The sequence below is a fragment of the Bufo gargarizans genome, chromosome 7 (assembly GCF_014858855.1).
Source record: "Bufo gargarizans isolate SCDJY-AF-19 chromosome 7, ASM1485885v1, whole genome shotgun sequence".
Lineage (NCBI taxonomy): Eukaryota > Metazoa > Chordata > Amphibia > Anura > Bufonidae > Bufo > Bufo gargarizans.
In genome coordinates, this window is record NC_058086.1 from 167,258,621 (window position 1) to 167,280,350 (window position 21,730).

Sequence of the window (21,730 nt, forward strand, 5' to 3'; positions counted from 1 at the left end):
GCAGTAGAATGGGGCATTTCTGTGGCACAGCGGGGAGGGCATCTCCTAAAACAGTGGGGGGCTGGGACATCGGACTCTCGCTGCCGGGGATGAGGTTCTTTAAATCATGACAGTTGACCGGACATGAATACTGTGACGCAGATCCCGCTCCATGTGCAGTCACAACAGAGCGCCTGTGGCTGTGCTGCAATGATTAACCCTCCATTATTCTTATGATACAGTGTCTTCTACTCCAGTCACAGCTAAAGCTGCATTCAAGAGGATGTTGCACTTTCTGCTGCAGACCTCCACCTAAAGCTTGGAGCAAACACTGCATCTCCTTCAATGCAATGCCGCAAAAGGATGCTAGGCAAAGCAGCTAAGCAGAATTGGGGATGCAGCTCTGGATGTGACTGGAGCAGATTGATGCAGCATTCTGTGTAATTGTGTTTGAAGGATGCATTATAATAAGTTTGCACCCCCCCTTTTCTGCAGGTGATATTTCGAGCCCTAAACCCAACGAACAGGATTGAGGATCCCTACAGTCCTCAGGCACAAGCCCTGCTGAAGATCACAAACCTGAGGCTTCTGCTCTTAAAGAGACAGGACTGTCCTTGTCAGGCTGCGTCGGGGGCACAGGAGAAGCCCCAAAGATTCGCTTATTACGCCATTTACGATCTGATTGTACGCGGAAGCTGTTTGTGCAACGGACACGCGGAGGAGTGTGAGCAGGCGGGGAGTCCACCTGGATCGGAAGCTGCTGTGAGTACGAGTGTCATCCTTTACTGTAGGGTCTGGCATTCTATTCCGAACAATATTATAAGACACTTTTTATTGTGCAGTGGTTGAGTTTTATTTACATCAAACCTCGTGAAAGAGACGAGGACTCCAGAATTCTCTTAGTAAGAGGATAATCTGCTTTTTCGTTGCATTCTCGCTCACAGATGAGGAAGTGGCGGCTTTTATTCCGTTTTCCGTACGATTCGCCCACTTGCAGTAATGTTGTTGTCTTAGGGATAAGTCGTCCAGTGTTTTCATTACCCGAATAGAGTCCCGCTCGCTGAGCATGAGGCCCTGGGGGGACGCTGGCACGACCTGACCTTCACAGTGAAGGGGTAGCCTGCTCAACCCCTCACCCCATGCAAACCTCCCAGCTGGCAGCGGTCCAGCAGAGATGTGACCCAGCCCTACTGTAGCCCCCACAACACTGGGTTCAGCAAAATGTTAACGCACAGACGTGGAGCAAGCGGCTGCGCAGTGTGTGGCAACCTCCTGACACTGAGACGTTGTCTCCTGCTGTATACAGATAATGTCTGAGCGCTTCCTATATGGAAAGTGCGGAAATAACCTGCGCTCCGTCTGGTATGCAGCTATGTATGTACAGCTGGTGGGATGTAACAGTCCCTGGGGTCCAGTGGGTTAGTCAGCTCCAGGTTCATGTGGGCCCTTGGGTGATAAATCTTAGTGGGCCCCCTTGTGGCTCATTATTAGTATATTCCAGTTCAGGCCACTAGGTGGCAGCACTAAACTGTGATATAGTGATTTCTATACAGAATAATGGAGCAATTTCCATTATTCTGTATAAGTTGCAATCTGACGAAAAATAATTAAAAAAGAAAAAAGTTTTGAAAATAGAAAAAAAACTTAAAAAGTAAAATAAACAAAAAAAGGATACATTTATGGGCATCGTCGCATGCGAAAACACCCATACATTAAAAAAATTTTTTTTAAAGTTAGCCCATAAGGTGAAGGATGTAACAGAAAAAAATAAAAAAAAAGGCTGAATTACCTTTTTTTTTATCACTTTATCTCCCAAGAAAATTGAATAAAAAGTGATCAAGTCATACACACCCCAAAATGGTATTGTCAAAAAAGACAGATTTCCCTCAAGTGAGCCCCCCACACATCTCCGTAGACATAACTATAAAAAAAAGTTATGGGGGTCACCGAGGAGCGGGGGTTCTGTTAGGGTTCCCACCTTTCCCAACAAAAAAATAATAGTTACACAAATTAAAAAAGTTGGTGTGTCTATTTAAAGAGGACCTATCACCCCTCCTGACATGCCTGTTTTAATAGCGTCATGCATCCCCCATGTAATAACGATTCTGGAGCATCTATTCTTCTGTCTGTATGTTGTGCCGTTCCTTTATTATTTCTACTAGAAGTTATGAATAATTGCTAGCAGTCTGCAGTAAGGGTACAGAGGGGTGTTACCAGTTGGGGGGGGGGGGGTACCTGCACAGACTCACTCTATCCAATCAGTGCTGCCATTTTCAGACTGTGCAGGGACACACCCCCAACTGGTAACACCCCTCTGTACCCTTACTGCAGACAGCTAGCAATTATTCATAACCTCTAGTAGAAATAATACAGGGACGGCACAGCATACAGACAGAAGAATAGATGCTCCAGAATTGTACACGGGGAATGCATGAAGCTATTAAAACAGACATGTCAGAAGAGGTGAAAGGTCCTCTTTAAGGATTGTGCTGGGAGTCGAACTCACAGCCTTCTACATTAAAGTCAAATACCTTAACCACCGAGCTATAGAGCTTCATGTTAACCTGCTGTACATATATTATGGCTAAAAACCTCAGTAGTAGTTTCCCACATATGCATTCATATATAACAGAGGGATGATTTTATATATATGTTTGTAATTACACATTCATTTTGTGCCATACATTTTCTTTACAATTACAAAAGAAAATACTTCTGCTGTATAGGAATACCTAATACCTGAGAAACTACTATGAGGTTTTTCTGTCACAGCTTAGCATTGAGCTCAGTGGTTAAGGTTATTGCCTTTAATGTAGAAGGTTGTGAGTTCAAATCAAAGACGGGTAATGAGACTTAAAGGGAGTCTGTCACCTCCCTGACCGGTTTAGGTGACATTGTTCAGTGGGGCACAAAGACATGACACAGATGTTACCCGTGTTTAGTTCTTCAAATTGCCCCAAAAAGTTGTTTTTATCATATGCTAATGAGCCGTCGCAAGTGCCCAGGGGCGGAGAGTTTTCTGAAAGTGCCCAAGTTCCCCCGCCTCACTCGCGCCTAACTCCGCCCCTCAGTAAGCTCAGGCCCGCCCTGTGGCTCTGTGACATCATATTTCCCTATAGGCTGTTCGCGCATCACTGCCGGGCCCGGGCATGCGCAGTGTTCTGCCGTCTGTGGTCAGAGGCACAGAGATATGCAGTGCGCATGCACCAGTTACTGGCGTGAAATTGGCGCATGCGCACTGCATATCTCTGTGCCTCTGACCACAGAGGGCAGAACACTGCGCATGCTCGGGCCCGGCAGTGATGCGCGAACAGCCTATAGGGAAATATGATGTCACAGAGCCACAGGGCGGGCCTGAGCTTACTGAGGGGCGGAGTTAGGCACGAGTGAGGCGGGGGAACTTGGGCACTTTCAGAAAACTCTCCGCCCCTGGGCACTTGCGACGGCTCATTAGCATATGATAAAAACAACTTTTTGGGGCAATTTGAAGAACTAAACACGGGTAACATCTGTGTCATGTCTTTGTGCCCCACTGAACAATGTCACCTAAACCGGTCAGGGAGGTGACAGACTCCCTTTAAATACACAAGGTGTCCCCAAGCATACTGACAATGCTTGGGGATAACCCCTTCATGGTCATAGCACTGATTCCATATATGGAGTCAGAGCAGGGACTCCTAAGGAAGAGTCCCGACTCTTTGGGATTCCCCACTGTTCCGCTTTGCCCAAGAGCAATGGCCCTGCTTTGCCAGGTGTTGATGCCGGCCCTGGGTTTAGTGCTCCAGTCCCTGGTGTCCAGTGGTTTAGTGCTCCAGTCCCTGGTGTCCAGTGATCTAGTCCAGTGGTCTAGTGCTCCTGTCCCTGGTGTCCAGTGATCTAGTCCAGTGGTCTAGTGCTCCAGTCCCTGGTGTCCAGTGATCTAGTCCAGTGGTCTAGTGCTCCAGTCCCTGGTGTCCAGATGTCTAGTGCTCCAGTCCCTGGTGTCCAATGGTCTAGTGCTCCAGTCCCTGGTGTCCAGTGGTCTAGTGCTCCAGTCCCTGGTGTCCAATGGTCTAGTGCTCCAGTCCCTGGTGTCCAGTGGTCTAGTGCTCCAGTCCCTGGTGTCCAGTGGTCTAGTGCTCCAGTCCCTGGTGTCCAGTGGTCTAGTGCTCCTGTCCCTGGTGTCCAGTGATCTAGTCCAGTGGTCTAGTGCTCCAGTCCCTGGTGTCCAGTGATCTAGTCCAGTGGTCTAGTGCTCCAGTCCCTGGTGTCCAGATGTCTAGTGCTCCAGTCCCTGGTGTCCAATGGTCTAGTGCTCCAGTCCCTGGTGTCCAGTGGTCTAGTGCTCCAGTCCCTGGTGTCCAATGGTCTAGTGCTCCAGTCCCTGGTGTCCAGTGGTCTAGTGCTCCAGTCCCTGGTGTCCAGTGGTCTAGTGCTCCAGTCCCTGGTGTCCAGTGGTCTAGTGCTCCAGTCCCTGGTGTCCAGTGGTCTAGTGCTCCAGTCCCTGGTGTCCAGTGGTTTAGTGCTCCAGTCCCTGGTGTCCAGTGATCTAGTCCAGTGGTCTAGCGCTCCAGTCTTTGGTGTCCAGATGTCTAGTGCTCCAGTCCCTGGTGTCCAATGGTCTAGTGCTCCAGTCCCTGGTGTCCAGTGGTCTAGTGCTCCAGTCCCTGGTGTCCAGTGGTCTAGTGCTCCAGTCCCTAGTGTCCAGTGGTCTAGTGCTCCAGTCCCTGGTGTCCAGTGGTCTAGTTAGTGCTCCAGTCCCTGGTGTCCAGTGGTTTAGTGCTCCAGTCCCTGGAGTCCAGTGGTTTAGTGCTCCAGTGATCTAGTCCAGTGGTCTAGTGCTCCAGTCCCTGGTGTCCAGTGGTCTAGTGCTCCAGTCCCTGGTGTCCAGTGGTCTAGTGCTCCAGTCCCTGGTGTCCAATGGTTTAGTGCTCCAGTCCCTGGTGTCCAGGGCTCACATGATCGCCTACCTATCCTATTGTGAGCTCACTGTATTAAGTGTGGCCCCCCAGGTCAGGGGCAGCCGTCTCCCCTTCTTTATCTGGTATCGCTGCTGTGAGTCCAGTTGAGTGTTCTTTAACACCATATACACTGTAATTGCTCTGTGATTAAGCAAATAATATCATCATAGTGCTGATGCATTGTGTGCCCCTTATAGTAAAATTGGGGCCACATGTGAGAGCCTCGCTGTTCCTGATGTGAGATTTGCCCAGTTACCTAGTGATGTCACCACTATTAACACCGTGACGTCACTTCATCTTAAATAGTGCAAAGGGTTAAGGGGTGTTGGCATCCCCAAAAAAACAGGACCATAATCAAGTAGTGGTTGGGCCCTTGCTAGTGGCCTGGGGCCCGTCCTCCACCCTGCGGTGGCTCCGTGCAGCTCCCAGGTCACCGGAGGTAAATCCTGTTTTTGCACACAGAGATTTCTTAGTGGATTTAATCACATTCCTTCTATAACCCTCCTCCGTTCCCCAAAGTTATCTCCTGTCCAAACATCTTGTGCCTTTACCCTGATAATCCCCAGCAGTTTCCAAACTATCTGATCTCCGCGGTGCCAGGCTGGGTGACCTCCGGGCGCTGTGCGGCTCTGCAATTCACAGACCAGCTGGACCGGGGAGAGAAGAAAGATGCCGGGTCCTGCGCCAGAAACCATGGCAGACGGTGACCCGGGGCCCTGCCTCTGCATGGGGGGCGCTGTGCCCCCCACACCCCATAGTGTACAAGCTGCAGGCAAGGGGCGGCCGATCTAATCAGTGAGTGACCCAGATATCATGGAAGATCTGCACCTCCAGCAATAGCAGGGGCCCTAGAGACTGTATCACCCAGGACAAGCTTAGATACACCAGCTCAGCAGGTTGCATCATACAGCATAGATACACCAGCTGGTATCTCACATGATAGGATTAGATACACAGCCCAGCAGATAGTATCACATGTGATAGGATTAGATACATGAGCTCACAAGATAGTATCACACAGGATAGGATTAGATACACAGCTCAGCCGACAGTATCACACAGGATAGGATTAGATACACAGCTCAGCAGACAGTATCACACAGGATAGGATTAGATACACAGCTCAGCAGACAGTATCACACAGGATAGGATTAGATACACAGCTCAGCAGACAGTATCACTCAGGATAGGATTAGATACACAGCTCAGCAGACAGTATCACACAGGATAGGATTAGATACACAGCTCAGCAGACAGTATCACACAGGATAGGATTAGATACACCGCTCAGCAGACAGTATCACACAGGAGAGGATTAGATACACAGCTCAGCAGACAGTATCACACAGGATAGGATTAGATACACAGCTCAGCAGACAGTATCACACAGGAGAGGATTAGATACACAGCTCAGCAGACAGTATCACACAGGATAGGATTAGATACACAGCTCAGCAGACAGTATCACACAGGATAGGATTAGATACACAGCTCAGCAGACAGTATCACACAGGATAGGAATAGGCTACTTTCACACTAGCGTTCATGGGTCCGCTCGTGAGCTCCGTTTGAAGGAGCTCACGATCGGACCCGAACGCCTCCGTCCAGCCCTGATGCAGTCTGAATGGATGCGGATCCGCTCAGACTGCATCAGTCTGGCGGCGTTCAGCCTCCGCTCCGCTCGCCTCCGCACGGACAGGCGGACAGCTGAACGCTGCTTGCAGCGTTCAGCTGTCCGCCTGGCCGTGCGGAGGCGTGCGGATCCGTTCCGACTTACAATGTAAGTCAATGGGAACGGATCCGCTTGAAGATGTCACCATATGGCTCAATCTTCAAGCGGATCCGTCCCCCATTGACTTTACATTGAAAGTCTGAACGGATCCGCGCAGGCTACTTGCGCACTTGCGCACTTGCGAATTTTTTTAAAGTTATTAATGCAGACGGATCCGTACTGAACGGAGCCTCCGTCTGCATTAATATGATCGGATCCGTTCAGAACGGATCCGATCAAGCGCAAGTGTGAAAGTAGCCTTAGATACATCTACTCACAAGATAGTATTACACAGGATAGGCTTAGATACATCACTGTAGCAGATAGTATCACACACAAGATGATTAGATACACAGCTCAGAAGACAGTATCACATAGGATAGGCTCAGATACACCGCTCGGCAGACAGTGACACAAAAGGTGAGGAATAAATCCTGCAGACCCATCGGTCAATGAATATGAGTTCAGTCCGTCTATGAAACCTGTTCTTTATCTTGTCAGGTCCACGGTAATTGTGTGTGCCAGCATAACACGGCGGGGAGGCATTGTGAAAAGTGCGCCTCAATGTACAACGATCTCCCATGGAGGCCAGGAGATGGCAAAACTGGAGCCCCCAACGAGTGCAGACGTAAGTATGAAGGAGGATAGATAGATAGACTCACCTAAAGAATTATTAGGAACACCTGTTCTATTTCTCATTAATGCGATTATCTGGTCAACCAATCACATGGCAGTTGCTCCAATGCATGTAGGGTTGTGGTCCTGGTCAAGACAATCTCCTGAACTCCAAACTGAATGTCAGAATGGGAAAGAAAGGTGGGCTACAACAGCAGAAGACCCCACCGGGTACCACTCATCTCCACTACAAATAGGAAAAAGAGGCTACAATTTGCACGAGCTCCACCAAAATTGGACTGTTGAAGACTGGAAAAATGGTGCCTGGTCTGATGAGTCTCGATTTCTGTTGAGACATTCAAATGGTAGAGTCCGAATTTGGCGTAAACAGAATGAGAACATGTATCCATCATGCCTTGTTACCACTGTGCAGGCTGGTGGTGGTGGTGTAATGGTGTGGGGGGTGTTTTCTGGGCACACTTTAGGCCCCTTAGTGCCAATTGGCCATCGTTTAAATGCCACGGGCTACCTGAGAATTGTTTCTGACCATGTCCATCCCTTCATGACCACCATGTACCCATCCTCTGATGGCTACTTCCAGCAGGATAATGCACCATGTCACAAAGCTCCAATCATTTCAAATTGGTTTCTTGAACATGACAATGAGGTCACTGTACTAAAATGGCCCCACAATCACCAGATCTCAACCCAATAGAGCATCTCTGGGATGTGGTGGAACGGGAGCTTCGTGCCCTGGATGTGCATCCCTCAAATCTCCATCAACTGCAAGATGCTATCCTATCAATATGGGCCAACATTTCTAAAGAATGCTATCAGCACCTTGTGGAATCAATGCCACGTAGAATTAAGGCAAAAGGGGGTCCAACAACGTATTAGTATGGTGTTCCTAATAATTCTTTAGGTGAGTGTAGATAGGTAGATATTAGATAGACAGATAGATAATCCTTCCACATCTGAGGAGCCCTGGCCCCGGTGACCTCTTCCTTCCGTCTCCATGTGTAGGCTGTCGTTGTCACAATCACGCTGTCAGCTGTCGCTTTGATCCCAATGTCTGGCTGTCCTCGGGAAAGAAGAGCGGAGGAGTGTGTGAGAACTGCCAGCACAACACAGACGGGCACCGATGCCAGCGATGCCGGGCTGGCTACTATAGAGACCCCACTGAACCCATCAGCTCCCCTCTGGTTTGCAAGGGTAAGTCCAGCGATGCACCCGACCCCAGAAGATACAAACCCTGAGCCCCTTACAGGACACCTGGATGAAGAACCAGAGCTTGGCTTCTCTGCTTATTCATGGTCCATGTCCCCAAGCAGCTTATTATGGGGGCCCTTTTGCCCTCGATCAGCTATATTTGTGTATGGCTATTCTCAACAAAGCATGACGGGGTGCCCAGTGAAGGCCCACGATATGCCATCTGGGAGCGACCATAGTATATGCTCATAGAGGTCCAATACAACTTTCAGCCCATATTTTACAATGGGGGGTCCTCTTCAGGTGCAGGTTTAGCTCGAAGCCCTTTAGGGGAGCCGTCTGATCAATGCATGTTGGGGTGCCCATTGAAATCAGTGGGCATCCATGCTGGTGCCAGTTTTTCTCAATAAGCTCTCTGTGTCTATTCTACTAGACCCCCTTCTATCATATGATACAGGGTTATCTATAGTCCTATGTACACAATCCCTTTAAGATACGAGCTCGACAAGCGTGCACCTTGATGCATTAGTGAGCAATTTGTCTTAGCATTTAGTGCCAGGAAACAAGTCCATAAAAATGCGCAAGACTGCCAGTTTAGATGCCACGTACCCAGTGCATCAGACACAAAGGAGAGGGAGATAAAAGGCGGCCGGCCGGGTGCCTGACACACACCTGCCCCTCAGCCACAGCATAACACTGGATTCCTGGGTCTTGATATAGTGTGATATGATTCATTTGGAGTTGGGATTTTCACTTAGAGCTGGGCATTACTCTTCACGGGGGCCGTAATGCCAGCCCTTTGTTCCGTTAAGCCTCTGTCTCCTTCTGTGATACATCTGGGGCATTAGCAGTGCTCATTCAATTATATCTTGGCTTTTTTTTCTAGTCCCGTAATCCGGCGTGCCTGTTTATGCAAAGCACAGCTGTGAGCGGGCGAAGAGGGACCCGCTCTACTTAAATAGCTTCATTTTATTTAACCAGCCTGATGCCAGGGGACAGTTCACGGGACACTTAGCCTAAAATCTCCTCAATATTTATGTAATGAATGTAATCCACTGTAAAAAAATATTAAACTATAATACTGCCTCCTATGTACAAGAATATAACTACTATAATACTGCTCCTATGTACAAGAATATAACTACTATAATACTGCCCCTATGTACAAGAATATAACTGCTATAATACTGCCTCCTATGTACAAGAATATAACTACTATAATACTGCTCCTATGTACAAGAATATAACTACTATAATACTGCTCCTGTGTACAAGAATATAACTACTATAATACTGCTCCTATGTACAAGAATATAACTACTATAATACTGCTCCTATGTACAAGAATATAACTACTATAATACTGCCTCCTATGTACAAGAATATAACTACTATAATACTGCTCCTATGTACAAGAATATAACTACTATAATACTGCTCCTATGTACAAGAATATAACTACTATAATACTGCTCCTATGTACAAGAATATAACTACTATAATACTGCCCCCTATGTACAAGAATATAACTACTATAATACTGCTCCTATGTACAAGAATATAACTACTATGATACTGCTTCTATGTACAAGAATATAACTACTATAATACTGCTCCTATGTACAAGAATATAACTACTATAATACTGCCTCCTATGTACAAGAATATAACTACTATAATACTGCTCCTATGTACAAGAATATAACTACTATAATACTGCTCCTATGTACAAGAATATAACTACTATAATACTGCCCGCTATGTACAAGAATATACCTGCTATAATACTGCCCCTATGTACAAGAATATAACTACTATAATACTGCTCCTATGTACAAGAATATAACTACTATAATACTGCTCCTGTGTACAAGAATATAACTACTATAATACTGCTCCTATGTACAAGAATATAACTACTATAATACTGCTCCTATGTACAAGAATATAACTACTATAATACTGCCTCCTATGTACAAGAATATAACTACTATAATACTGCTCCTATGTACAAGAATATAACTACTATAATACTGCTCCTATGTACAAGAATATAACTACTATAATACTGCTCCTATGTACAAGAATATAACTACTATAATACTGCCCCCTATGTACAAGAATATAACTACTATAATACTGCTCCTATGTACAAGAATATAACTACTATGATACTGCTTCTATGTACAAGAATATAACTACTATAATACTGCTCCTATGTACAAGAATATAACTACTATAATACTGCCTCCTATGTACAAGAATATAACTACTATAATACTGCTCCTATGTACAAGAATATAACTACTATAATACTGCTCCTATGTACAAGAATATAACTACTATAATACTGCCCGCTATGTACAAGAATATATCTACTATAATACTGCTCCTATGTACAAGAATATAACTACTATAATACTGCCTCCTATGTACAAGAATATAACTACTATAATACTGCTCCTATGTACAAGAATATATCTACTAATACTCTATGTCATGCAGATGCTGCCTGTCTTCCTTCCCTCTTCGTTTTTTACGCAGATGCGAAGGTTGTTTTCTACTTACCTGTGGGGAGGGAGGGGAGCCAGGATAGCACATAGCAGATTGATTTTGAGGAGGACTCAGGGTGGGTTTGCTCTGCCAGACGTACAGCTATATTACCAGGCGATCCATCTTAGACGGTGGATGCAACTCCACGTCCCTAATTACTCTACACTGGGCACTGACCTGGAGATACTCCAACTTTCTCAACCGCAGAGGGCCGCTCTGTGGGGTCTACCCACCGCATCCTTACATAACCAGACGCTGCTTAAAGGAACGAGTCTGGTGATTAAGCAACTTAACAAAGACGGCAAACTACTGGGTAACCCCTCACTAGTCATGCCTGCAGATTTAGCCCCTTATGCTGCGAGACCTAGGTTAGTGAGGTCTTCCTCAGCGTGGAATGCCCTTAGGAGTTTCACTGTTAAGACGCTCTTGGAGGATGCCTTAAGTACATTGGCTGCTGAACACCCCCTGCGTCTGGCTGTGCGGTCCTGCAATTTTTTGGGACTGGCTGACATTAAGTCGGTTGGTAAGATCCTGCTGGGGACCATGGCTCATGAACGAGAACTGACATGGTTTGAAAAAATTTTGACCTCCAGCTCTCCGCATAAAAGAGTGATCTCTCTATTTTATTTAGGTTTGAATGTACCCAATTCTACTGATGTCCCTTCATTCTTGAGAACCTGGGAAACAGAGTTAGGTAGGACCTTCTCGGAGACAGACGTTCTTCGCCTATACGCACATTCGCAGGGCTTTTCCAGGTGTGTCAAGATTCAAGAACATTCCTTTAAGGTGCTTACCCAGTGGTACATGACTCCTAAGCAGCTTTCCCTTAGAGGTCTTAGCCCTAGTGACCGCTGCTGGAGATGTAAGACTGGGGAGGGTACGCTCTCACATATTTTCTGGTCATGTCCTAAGATTCAGCCTTTCTGGGATACAGTATCCAAAACCATTAATTTGATTATACACAAGGTGATGCCTTTGTCTCCCGAGTTGGTCCTACTGTGGCTCCCCACTAAAGACCTTTCCCCCTCAAAACGCAGCTTGGCCACACAGCTAATCCAGGCCGCGAGGCTAATAATCCCCCAGAAGTGGCTTAGTACCGATCCGCCTACTTTTATGCAATGGGTAAATAAAGTAGACCACATCCAACGTCTCGAAGAGTTGGCTAGTTGGGAGGCTAGAACACATGATCAACATGCCAAATTGTGGGATCCTTGGTTGCGCTACCGTCTAACATCTACTGCGACAGCTCAATAAAGGTCTTTGACCCTGATACCGTGTGTCGCTATGTCTTACCCCCAAGACAGTATTACCATATTTTTTCAAGATGTGCCTAGAGATCCAGTTTATGATTGGTTTGTTTAGTAAGGCCAGTTGCCTTGCTGTTCACCTAAAAAATAAAATGTCCCTGCAGACTAAGTGACATTCATATACATGTATGTTAATGCAATGGGCGCGTGTCGGATAGGGCAAGCAAGAACAGATGTCTTAGTATAATGTCGGTATTGTATAGAACGTATGTGCCTATCTGTGGGATGTGCCTATCCCCCTTGTTGCTATACTTTGATGTGCATGTGAATTTTTGCCCTCAATGCGGGTCACTTTTATACATGCTGTCTGCTTCTTTTCAATAAAAAGATAATTGACAAGAATATATCTACTATAATACTGCTCCTATGTACAAGAATATAACTACTATAATACTGCTCCTATGTACAGGAATATAACTACTATAATACTGCTCCTATGTACAAGAATATAACGACTATAATACTGCTCCTATGTACAGGAATATAACTACTATAATACTGCTCCTATGTACAAGAATATAACTACTATAATACTGCCTCCTATGTACAGGAATATAACTACTATAATACTGCCTCCTATATACAAGAATATAACTACTATAATACTGCTCCTATGTACAAGAATATAACTACTATAATACTGCTCCTATGTAAGAGAATATAACTACTATAATACTGCTCCATATATACACGAATATAACTACTATAATACTGCCTCCTATGTACAAGAATATAACTGCTATAATACTGCTCCTATGTACAAGAATATAACTACTATAATACTGCTCCTATGTACAAGAATATAACTACTATAATACTGCCTCCTATGTACAAGAATATAACTACTATAATACATCCTCCTATGTACAGGAATATTACTACTATAATACTGTTCCTATGTACAAGAATATAACTACTATAATACTGCTCCTATGGACAAGAATATAACTACTATAATACTGCTCCTATGTACAAGAATATAACTACTATAATACTGCCTCCTATGTACAGGAATATAACTACTATAATACTGCTCCTATGCACAAGAATATAACTACTATAATACTGCTCCTGTGTACAAGAATATAACTACTATAATACTGCTCCTATGTACAAGAATATAACTACTATAATACTGCTCCTATGTACAAGGATATAACTACTATAATACTGCTCCTATGTACAAGAATATACCTACTATAATACTGCCTTCTATGTACAAGAATATACCTATTATAATACTCTCATCATTCACACAACAGAATGCTCCTGTAATGCTGTTGGGTCAGTGAACGGAACACTGAACAGAAGTTGGAAATGTCACCCTAAAACTGGTTTCTGTTACTGCAAACCGGGTGTGGCCGGTCCATATTGTGATCACTGCTTGAGGGGATACTGGGGGTTTGGAGAACACGGCTGCCGCCCTTGTGACTGTGCGGGGGACTGCGACCCGGACACAGGGGAATGTCGGACCAGGTACCTTAGATTATAGAATCACCTGAAATATAAATGATGTCATAAATCCTGCTGATGAGGTCACTGCTCCTTGATTTTGCAGCAGCGACAATGAGCACTATCTAAACATTCCGATTGGTGGAAGGATTCCTGACATCATAGACTCGCCAGCCAATGAGAGCGAAGACGACTGGAGGTGGACAAGTGAACAGGGCTTTTCAGCTCTGCGACACCCAGGTAAACCCTGCCGCCAACCACAGATTATGGGATTATCAACCGAACGTCTAATTTGCCGAAAGCCCCCCTCTTAAAGGAACAGTCTAAAACAATCTAGAAGCTTCCACAGTGCATTAAATATTTAGGAGCATTCTAAATACTTTGCTGCTATTGAGATACAGTGTGTGTATATATATATATATATGTGTGTGAAATTTCTTCTTTATTCACATCTAAAGCAAAATTCTGACTTTTGCTAACATGTTTTCTTCTCTGCTCACATCCAAAGCAAAATTCTGAATTCTTCTGGTGTCCTGGTGGGAGATCACATGACGGATGCACAGTTTACAGCCTAGCTGGATCACGGGGGCAGGGCTGACCCGTTGTATTTAGGTTGTTTTGGATGTGAATGGAGAAGAACTTGAAATTAGGAAGTTGTTGCAAATATAAGCTTTTCATATAGCATTCAATAGGGAAAATAATATTTAGTGTCTGATCTGTGGGGGGCGCTGCAGCAGAAAAATTGTTCAGTTTATTGATTGCTCTGGTCTGGATTTGTCACTTTAAGACGTACCAGTATGTGACGGCACAATTTATATTATCCTATAGAATTCCTTTAAAAGATCCAAGTTCAGTTGTTCCAATAGATGTGGTGGACTACACAACCCAACGCTGCTGCAAGACATGCTGTCACTTGTAGTCCGCCACTGGCCTTGTTACCCATTCAGCTGACGTCCTGTATTCTCTTACATGTACCTGGCACGTCACGCGTGTCCTCCAGAGAAGTGTGTGTGCAAGGAGCGGATGCTGGGGAGCATAACGGATTTCTGCCAGATGAAATATGCGTATGGTAAGTGGGGGGGATCGGATGTTACCGCACCCTCCAGATCTTTAACGATAGTAAAATTATGATAAATTCCCAACATTTTTGACCTGAGAACCTGAAAATGCAAAACTAGATTGAGCAAGAATCTGAAAAATGTATAAAAAAAACTTCATACTGTTTCGTACTCTAGTCACATCCAAAGCTGCATTCACAATTCTGCTGGTTGACACTTTGCCCTGACAGTTGAGCTCTAACTGTCAACTGACCTGCACCAACAGCATTGCTACCCGGCAACCAGAAGGATTCTGAATTCAGCTTTGGATATGACTGGAGAAGAAAACGCCATTGTTGTACATCTGTTCTCTCTGACAGTTATAAAAGCAAGGATCCTGTCTGCACACGATAAAGGAACACATGCAGAGGTGGTGGTGAAAGTGAGAAAAATCCTAAAATCGGGGAAGGTGAAAATTGGCCGGAACAATCGGAGCATCTATCCTGAGTCGTGGACCAATCGTGGCTGCACCTGCCCCATCCTTAACCCAGGTAACGACAGCAGCCACCACTAGGGGGAGCTCACTGCAGACAGATTTGTACAGCTCACGCAATAAAAAGTAAGCGCCTGAGTTTCCCTAGTGGTGGCTGCAGGAAGACAGAATTTTACCATCTAATTCTGTGTCTCTGTAGGAGATTTGAATCTCCCCCGAGTAGTGGCTGCAGGAAGACAGAATTTTACTAGTTAATTCTGTGTGTCTGTAGGAGATTTGGAGCTCCCCCTAGTGGTGGCTGCAAGAAGACAGAATTTCACCATCTAATTCTGTGTGTCTGTAGGAGATTTGGAGCTCCCCCTAGTGGTGGCTGCAGGAAGACAGAATTTCACCATCTAATTCTGTATCTATGTAGGAGATTTGGAGCTCCCCCTAGTGGTGGCTGCGGGAAGAAAGAATTTTACCATTTAATTCTGTGTCTATGCAGGCGATTTGGAGCTCTGTATCAGAAAGCTATACAAATATTTTAAGCAATTTCTCATCACAGTATTCTGGATTTACTTGATGATGAAAAAGACGAAACCATAGATAAAATGTTTGGTTTTACAACCTTGAGAATGAGGCAGAAGACAAGTGCTGGATGAAGAGAGAAGGATTTTATTGAGCTCATCCAAGGGCTACCAAGGAAGTAGAACCCGCCTGGTGGGCGCAGGCTCGTGCCACACATTGTGCCACAGTCTCATCCAGTACTTAAAGGGTCAGGACAGGCAGCCTTGCCGTGAATGCCAGCGTTTCATTCTCTCCCAGAAATTGCTGACAGACACAGTGTCCTTTCTGTTCGGGGCAGGTCTGGCCTGTTCGACACACAAGATCAGTTGCTTCTGTCTCTTATCCAAAAGTCTCATTCCACAAGTTGAACTGCATGAATCAAGCCGTTCACGTGCAGCTCTCACCCCTCGGAGCGCCAGGGTCGCAGACGCCGGCCATTGTATGCCTAATTCTGAGGTTGAGTTAGCCGTGTGTTATACAAGATGGGATTTTCCTGCTATTGAGGTGGGGGGTACAATGCATCCCCCTGTTCATCTATTAAATAGAGCAGGGGGCTACAAAGACTGTTATCCCTTGGAGGACTCAGCATGATGGCACGTTCGTGCATTACTTGACCCATTCATTTAACTGGGCATGTGTAATGCTTTTTTTGTCCTGTGGTGGCGCTGCAGGGAAACTGAACATTTGTTGCAATTAACCCTCCATGATTACAGCCGATCGCAGGGGTTCCAGCATCACAACCAATCAGATTGCCTCCTTAATTAAAAAAAAAAGGACATGCAAAATTAAAATTTAATGATTGTCACTATTTCTTTGCATCAGTAATGGGAAGTTCTCCCCCTTGGGTTTCATTTCCTCACAATTATAATCTTTGCTTGCTGTCAGTAAATAGGGACCTTCTTGCATACATCTAGAGCACTGATGACTAACCTCCAGCTGTGCTGAAACTACGACTCCCAGCAGGCTCCTTTCATTTCTGTGGAGTTCTGAAAACAGCCAAGCAAGTGTGCATCCTGGGAGTCGTAGTTTTCCCACAGCTGGAGTGCGGGAGGTTAGGCGTCACAGATCTAGAGGCTAAAGACCAGTCCTGATCACGTCCAACGTTGCAGGAAGGAAAAACTGATACATTGTAACAGCCTTTCATTTATAAATGAATTAATAATGACCTAGACCTGTATAATCCTTATTGTATGCCGCTATGGAACCCCTGCGGTCTAAAACAGAAACAACGCTCAACCCATAGTCTCAATGTTTCAGATTGCTTTGCTCCAATTGTAGCAAACCCTCTGCTGTGCAATGTATTAAATCTGATCATCAGCACAAATCTCTCTCCTGTCCTGATAGTTTGCTACAATGTAGCAGTGTACACGGAGGGTTGGATACAGCAGTGACAAACCTAAGGGGTTTTCAGCCTGTGGATGTAAACAAGAATACTGCCATTTAGTTACAGCAAGCAGAGATCTTGTAAATATATTAGACATATGGATGTCATTAGGGGGAGAAGTCTCCCCCCCCCCCCCCTCGAAAACACCTTCCCTTCTGTCGTGTCAGTGAAGGTAACCTGTATGGTCAGCTCACAGGGGACTGTATAGATGGATACAGATGTAACAAACCCTCACCTGTAAGTAGTGTTCCATCTGTAAGTTTTCAAGAAAACTTACATTACCTGACAGCAAGCAGAGGTCTTGAAATGGTGAAGAATTGATACACCAAGTAAATTAAGTTGAACTTTCATTATTAGTGTGTTACAATGTATCAGGCCGGATCTGGAATCACTCTGCCTCTCCAGCCTGCTCGGAGCAGGTTTTCTGTTACAGTGTTAGGGTCAGATTTGTCCTCATCATAGGGTGAACTGATGTCTTATGTGTTGTGTTCCAGGCGTAGACTACCTTATAGCCGGACCGGAGGACATCCGAAACAACAGGTTACTGGTCAACATGAACAGTCTGGTGAAGCCCTGGAAGGCGACCTGGGCCAAGCAGGCCATTGACTTCATCCGCTCCGGCTGCAAATAGGTCTTGGAGGAGTCGACTCGACCCTTGAGGGTTTTCTCATACAGACTTTCTCTTCTATTCATCTGGCAGTAGCGTAGATCTCACTCCGTGCACGGGGAACTCTCAGGCTGAGCTTCTTCCCCTGGGGATAGGTAAAGAGTCACCGGCGGCTGCTTTCACAATGGCGGAAGCTCTGATGACTGCAGGTCGACATCTGGAGGACACACTGGATGTGGAGATCATCGACCTGAGGCTGGACAATGGGACGCTAAATAACGTGCATGCAACCAAAGACTAACTTGGCCCTTTAAGGAAATTTTAAAGGAACAGTACAGCATTTTTCTAAGTCACACATATGGATGTAAACACGTCTGAAGGTTCTCCGCACTGGAGAAATGTGGGGGCCCATCCTGATGTGTGGCTGAAAACAGGGATCAATAGATAAAGATACAGAAGGGGGGGGGGGGGTGTAGTGTCCCTTGTCAGTCTGTCTGTGCCCTACGATGATTCTTTTTGGTCGTGGGCACAACCTGAATGAATATTCATGAGATGGCAGCCAATCAGGATGTTCTGTTTTCCCCCATTGAGTATTTTGCTTCTAGGAAAACAAAATTAACTACGTGTTTGCCATGGAGTCTTCAGCTGGGATCAGGTTAAAGATTAGGGGGGGGGAGGGGGATTTGGGGTATGACGCCTACCCCTAGCTTTTCTTTCTTCCTATAGAGGATCTGAGTGCGGAGTCCTCCTCCTGTATATATCTATTTGCTTCCGTTTTTTTTTTCTTTGCTCGTCCAATGACGACCCCAGCAGAGCACGGCTAGAACCCCCCATTTTTTGTACTTAAATGTAAATTAAAGTTATTTAAACACTTCTGACTGAAGGCGAGTGATTAACAACAACTCATTAATATTACTGTGGGGACTGTGAGCTACTTAGACACTGTATCTAAGCCTATCAGGTGTGATACTGTCTGCTGTATCTAATCCCATCATGTGTGATACTGTCTGCTGAGCTGTGTATCTAATCCCATCCTGTGTGATACTGTCTGCTGAGCTGTGTATCTAATCCAATCAGGTGTCATACTGTCTGCTGAGCGTCTTTATCTAAGCCTATCAGGTGTGATACTGTCTGCTGTATCTAATCCCATCATGTGTGATACTGTCTGCTGAGCTGTGTATCTAATCCTATCCTGTGTGATACTGCCTGCTGAGCCGTGTATCTAATCCTATCCTGTGTGATACTGTCTGCTGAGCTGTGTATCTAATCCTATCAGGTGTCATACTGTCTGCTGAGCGTCTTTATCTAGGCCTATCAGGTGTGATGCTGAGCTGCTGTATCTAATCCTATCCTGTGTGACACTGTCTTCTAAGCTGATGTATCCAAGCTTATCCTGTGCAACACTGTCTGCTGAGCTGTTGCATCTAATCCTATCCTATGTGATACTGCCTCCTGGGTTGTATATCAAAGTCTATCCTGTGTGATACTGACTGCTGTATCTAATCCTATTCTGTGCGATACCATTTTCTGAGCTGTGTATCTAATCCTATCCTGTGTGATACTGTCTGCTGAGCTGTGTATCTAATCCTATCCTGTGTGATACTGTCTGCTGAGCTGTGTATCTAATCCTATCCTGTGTGATACTGTCTGCTGAGCTGTGTATCTAATCCTATCCTGTGTGATACAGTCTGCTGACCTGATGTATCTAATCCTATCCTGTGTGACACAGTCTGCTGACCTGATGTATCTAATCCTATCCTGTGTGATACAGTCTGCTGACCTGATGTATCTAATCCTATCCTGTGTGATACTGTCTGCTGAGCTGTGTATCTAATCCTATCCTGTGTGATACTGCCTTCTGAGCTGTGTATCTAATCCTATCCTGTGTGATACAGTCTGCTGACCTGATGTATCTAATCCTATCCTGTGTGACACAGTCTGCTGACCTGATGTATCTAATCCTATCCTGTGTGATACAGTCTGCTGACCTGATGTATCTAATCCTATCCTGTGTGATACTGCCTTCTGAGCTGTGTATCTAATCCTATCCTGTGTGATACTGCCTTCTGAGCTGTGTATCTAATCCTATCCTGTGTGATACTGTCTGCTGAGCTGTGTATCTAATCCTCTCCTGTGTGATACTGTCTGCTAAGCTGTGTATCTAATCCTATCCTGTGTGATACTGTCTGCTGAGCTGTGTATCTAATCCTATCCTGTGTGATACTGCCTTCTGAGCTGTGTATCTAATCCTGTGTGATACTGTCTGCTGAGCTGTGTATCTAATCCTATCCTGTGTGATACTGCCTGCTGAGCTGTGTATCTAATCCTATCCTGTGTGATACTGTCTGCTGAGCTGTGTATCTAATCCTATCATGTGTGTTACTGTCTGCTGCGCTGTGTATCTAATCCTATCCTGTGTGATACTGCCTGCTGAGCTGTGTATCTAATCCTATCCTGTGTGATACTGCCTTCTGAGCTGTGTATCTAATCCTATCCTGTGTGATACTGCCTTCTGAGCACTACACTCCCCATCATAAACTATAAAACACACAGATTCCCACCTTTCCTCTCTGTGAAGAATACCTGGAGGTCAGTGAGGATCAGGCTGTAAATCTTCAGGTAGGGCCCCGGGTTTTGGACGGTCACACAGGACTGCCATGGGCGTCCATACCGGCTCTGTCTGGAGTGTTCCTTTAAATGTATACCATGTTATGTCAAGTGCATGACCAAAGGGGGCGAAGCATGATACAAGAAGTCCAGAGCCCCCCGCACATCTGACACTGGACATAACACAATAGAGGTTTCATTTAAAGAACCTTGTTTGTGCTCTGTCTGATAAAGGGACGCTATGAGCGGTGGGCCCAGCCAATCTCTGGAATGAAGGGGCTGCCTCACTGGAGCAGTGCTGTGTCCCCTTGTACAGCTGTGCAGTACATCGGTGCTTTCTCATACAGCTGATCGCCGCGGGTACAGGGTGTCGGACCCCCACCGATCAGATACTGATGACCTATCCAGAGGGTAGGTCATCAGTATTAAAATCCTGGAAAACCCTTTTACGAATACAGCTCTGGAGTCATTCTGTGCATAAGATAGAACGTAACTTCTAATCGTTACAAGACATTTAAAGTATTTACAAAGTTACCCAACAGTATGTGTAGATTTAAAGGGGTGCTCCCATCTTTTAATGTGATGGTGTATCACTTTATAGTCAATGGGGTCCCCCGCAGATCGTGAGAATGAGAAGTCCACAGTGCTGGTATAATGCTGCACCCCTGCAAAGTGGTGTCCCGTCCCCCCGAAGTAGTTTGCAAGTGAATCTGGGGCCCAGCTGTACAAGGAAAGCCTACAAGGGGGACACAGCTCTGCTCCAGCAAGGCAGCCCCTTCATTCTCAAGATTGGACGAGGTCCCAAAGGTTGGTCGCAGAGGAAAGGTCATCAGTATTTAAATCTCAGAAAACCCCTTTAAGGCCTCATGCACACGGCCGTAGATCGGGTCCGCATCCGAGCCGCAGTTTTTTCGCCTCGGGTGCGAACCCATTCACTTTAATCCGCAAAAAAAACGGAAGCCGCCCATGTGCCTTCCGCAATTTGCGGAACGGTCGGCCCATTGTATAAATGCCTATTCTTGTCCGCAAAACGGACAAGAATAGGACATGCTATTTTTTTTTTGCGGGGCCACGGAACGGAGCAAAGGATGCAGACAGCACGCGGACTGCAAAAAACGGAACGGTGGTGTGCATGTAGCCTAATTCTGCTGTTTTCCTCTGAAAGCATCACAGGCAGGACTCCGCACGTGTACGTTTTATCTGCACTGATACAATGTAGCAAACTCA

At 45.5% G+C, this 21,730-nt stretch overlaps 1 protein-coding gene across 1 annotated transcript in view; it reads left to right on the forward strand.

Moving 5' to 3' along the window:
* Positions 1 to 18,710, forward strand: part of LOC122943482 (netrin-4-like) — a 36,024-nt gene extending 17,314 nt beyond the window's left edge. Inside the window, exons 3-10 of the mRNA XM_044301256.1 lie at positions 475 to 741; positions 7,192 to 7,318; positions 8,329 to 8,517; positions 13,637 to 13,850; positions 13,933 to 14,066; positions 14,827 to 14,895; positions 15,244 to 15,414; positions 17,784 to 18,710. Coding sequence (XP_044157191.1) covers positions 475 to 741; positions 7,192 to 7,318; positions 8,329 to 8,517; positions 13,637 to 13,850; positions 13,933 to 14,066; positions 14,827 to 14,895; positions 15,244 to 15,414; positions 17,784 to 17,920 — 1,308 coding nt within the window. The 3' untranslated portion in view covers positions 17,921 to 18,710. The remainder of the gene's footprint in view (positions 1 to 474; positions 742 to 7,191; positions 7,319 to 8,328; positions 8,518 to 13,636; positions 13,851 to 13,932; positions 14,067 to 14,826; positions 14,896 to 15,243; positions 15,415 to 17,783) is intronic.
* The last annotated feature ends 3,020 nt before the right edge of the window (positions 18,711 to 21,730 follow it).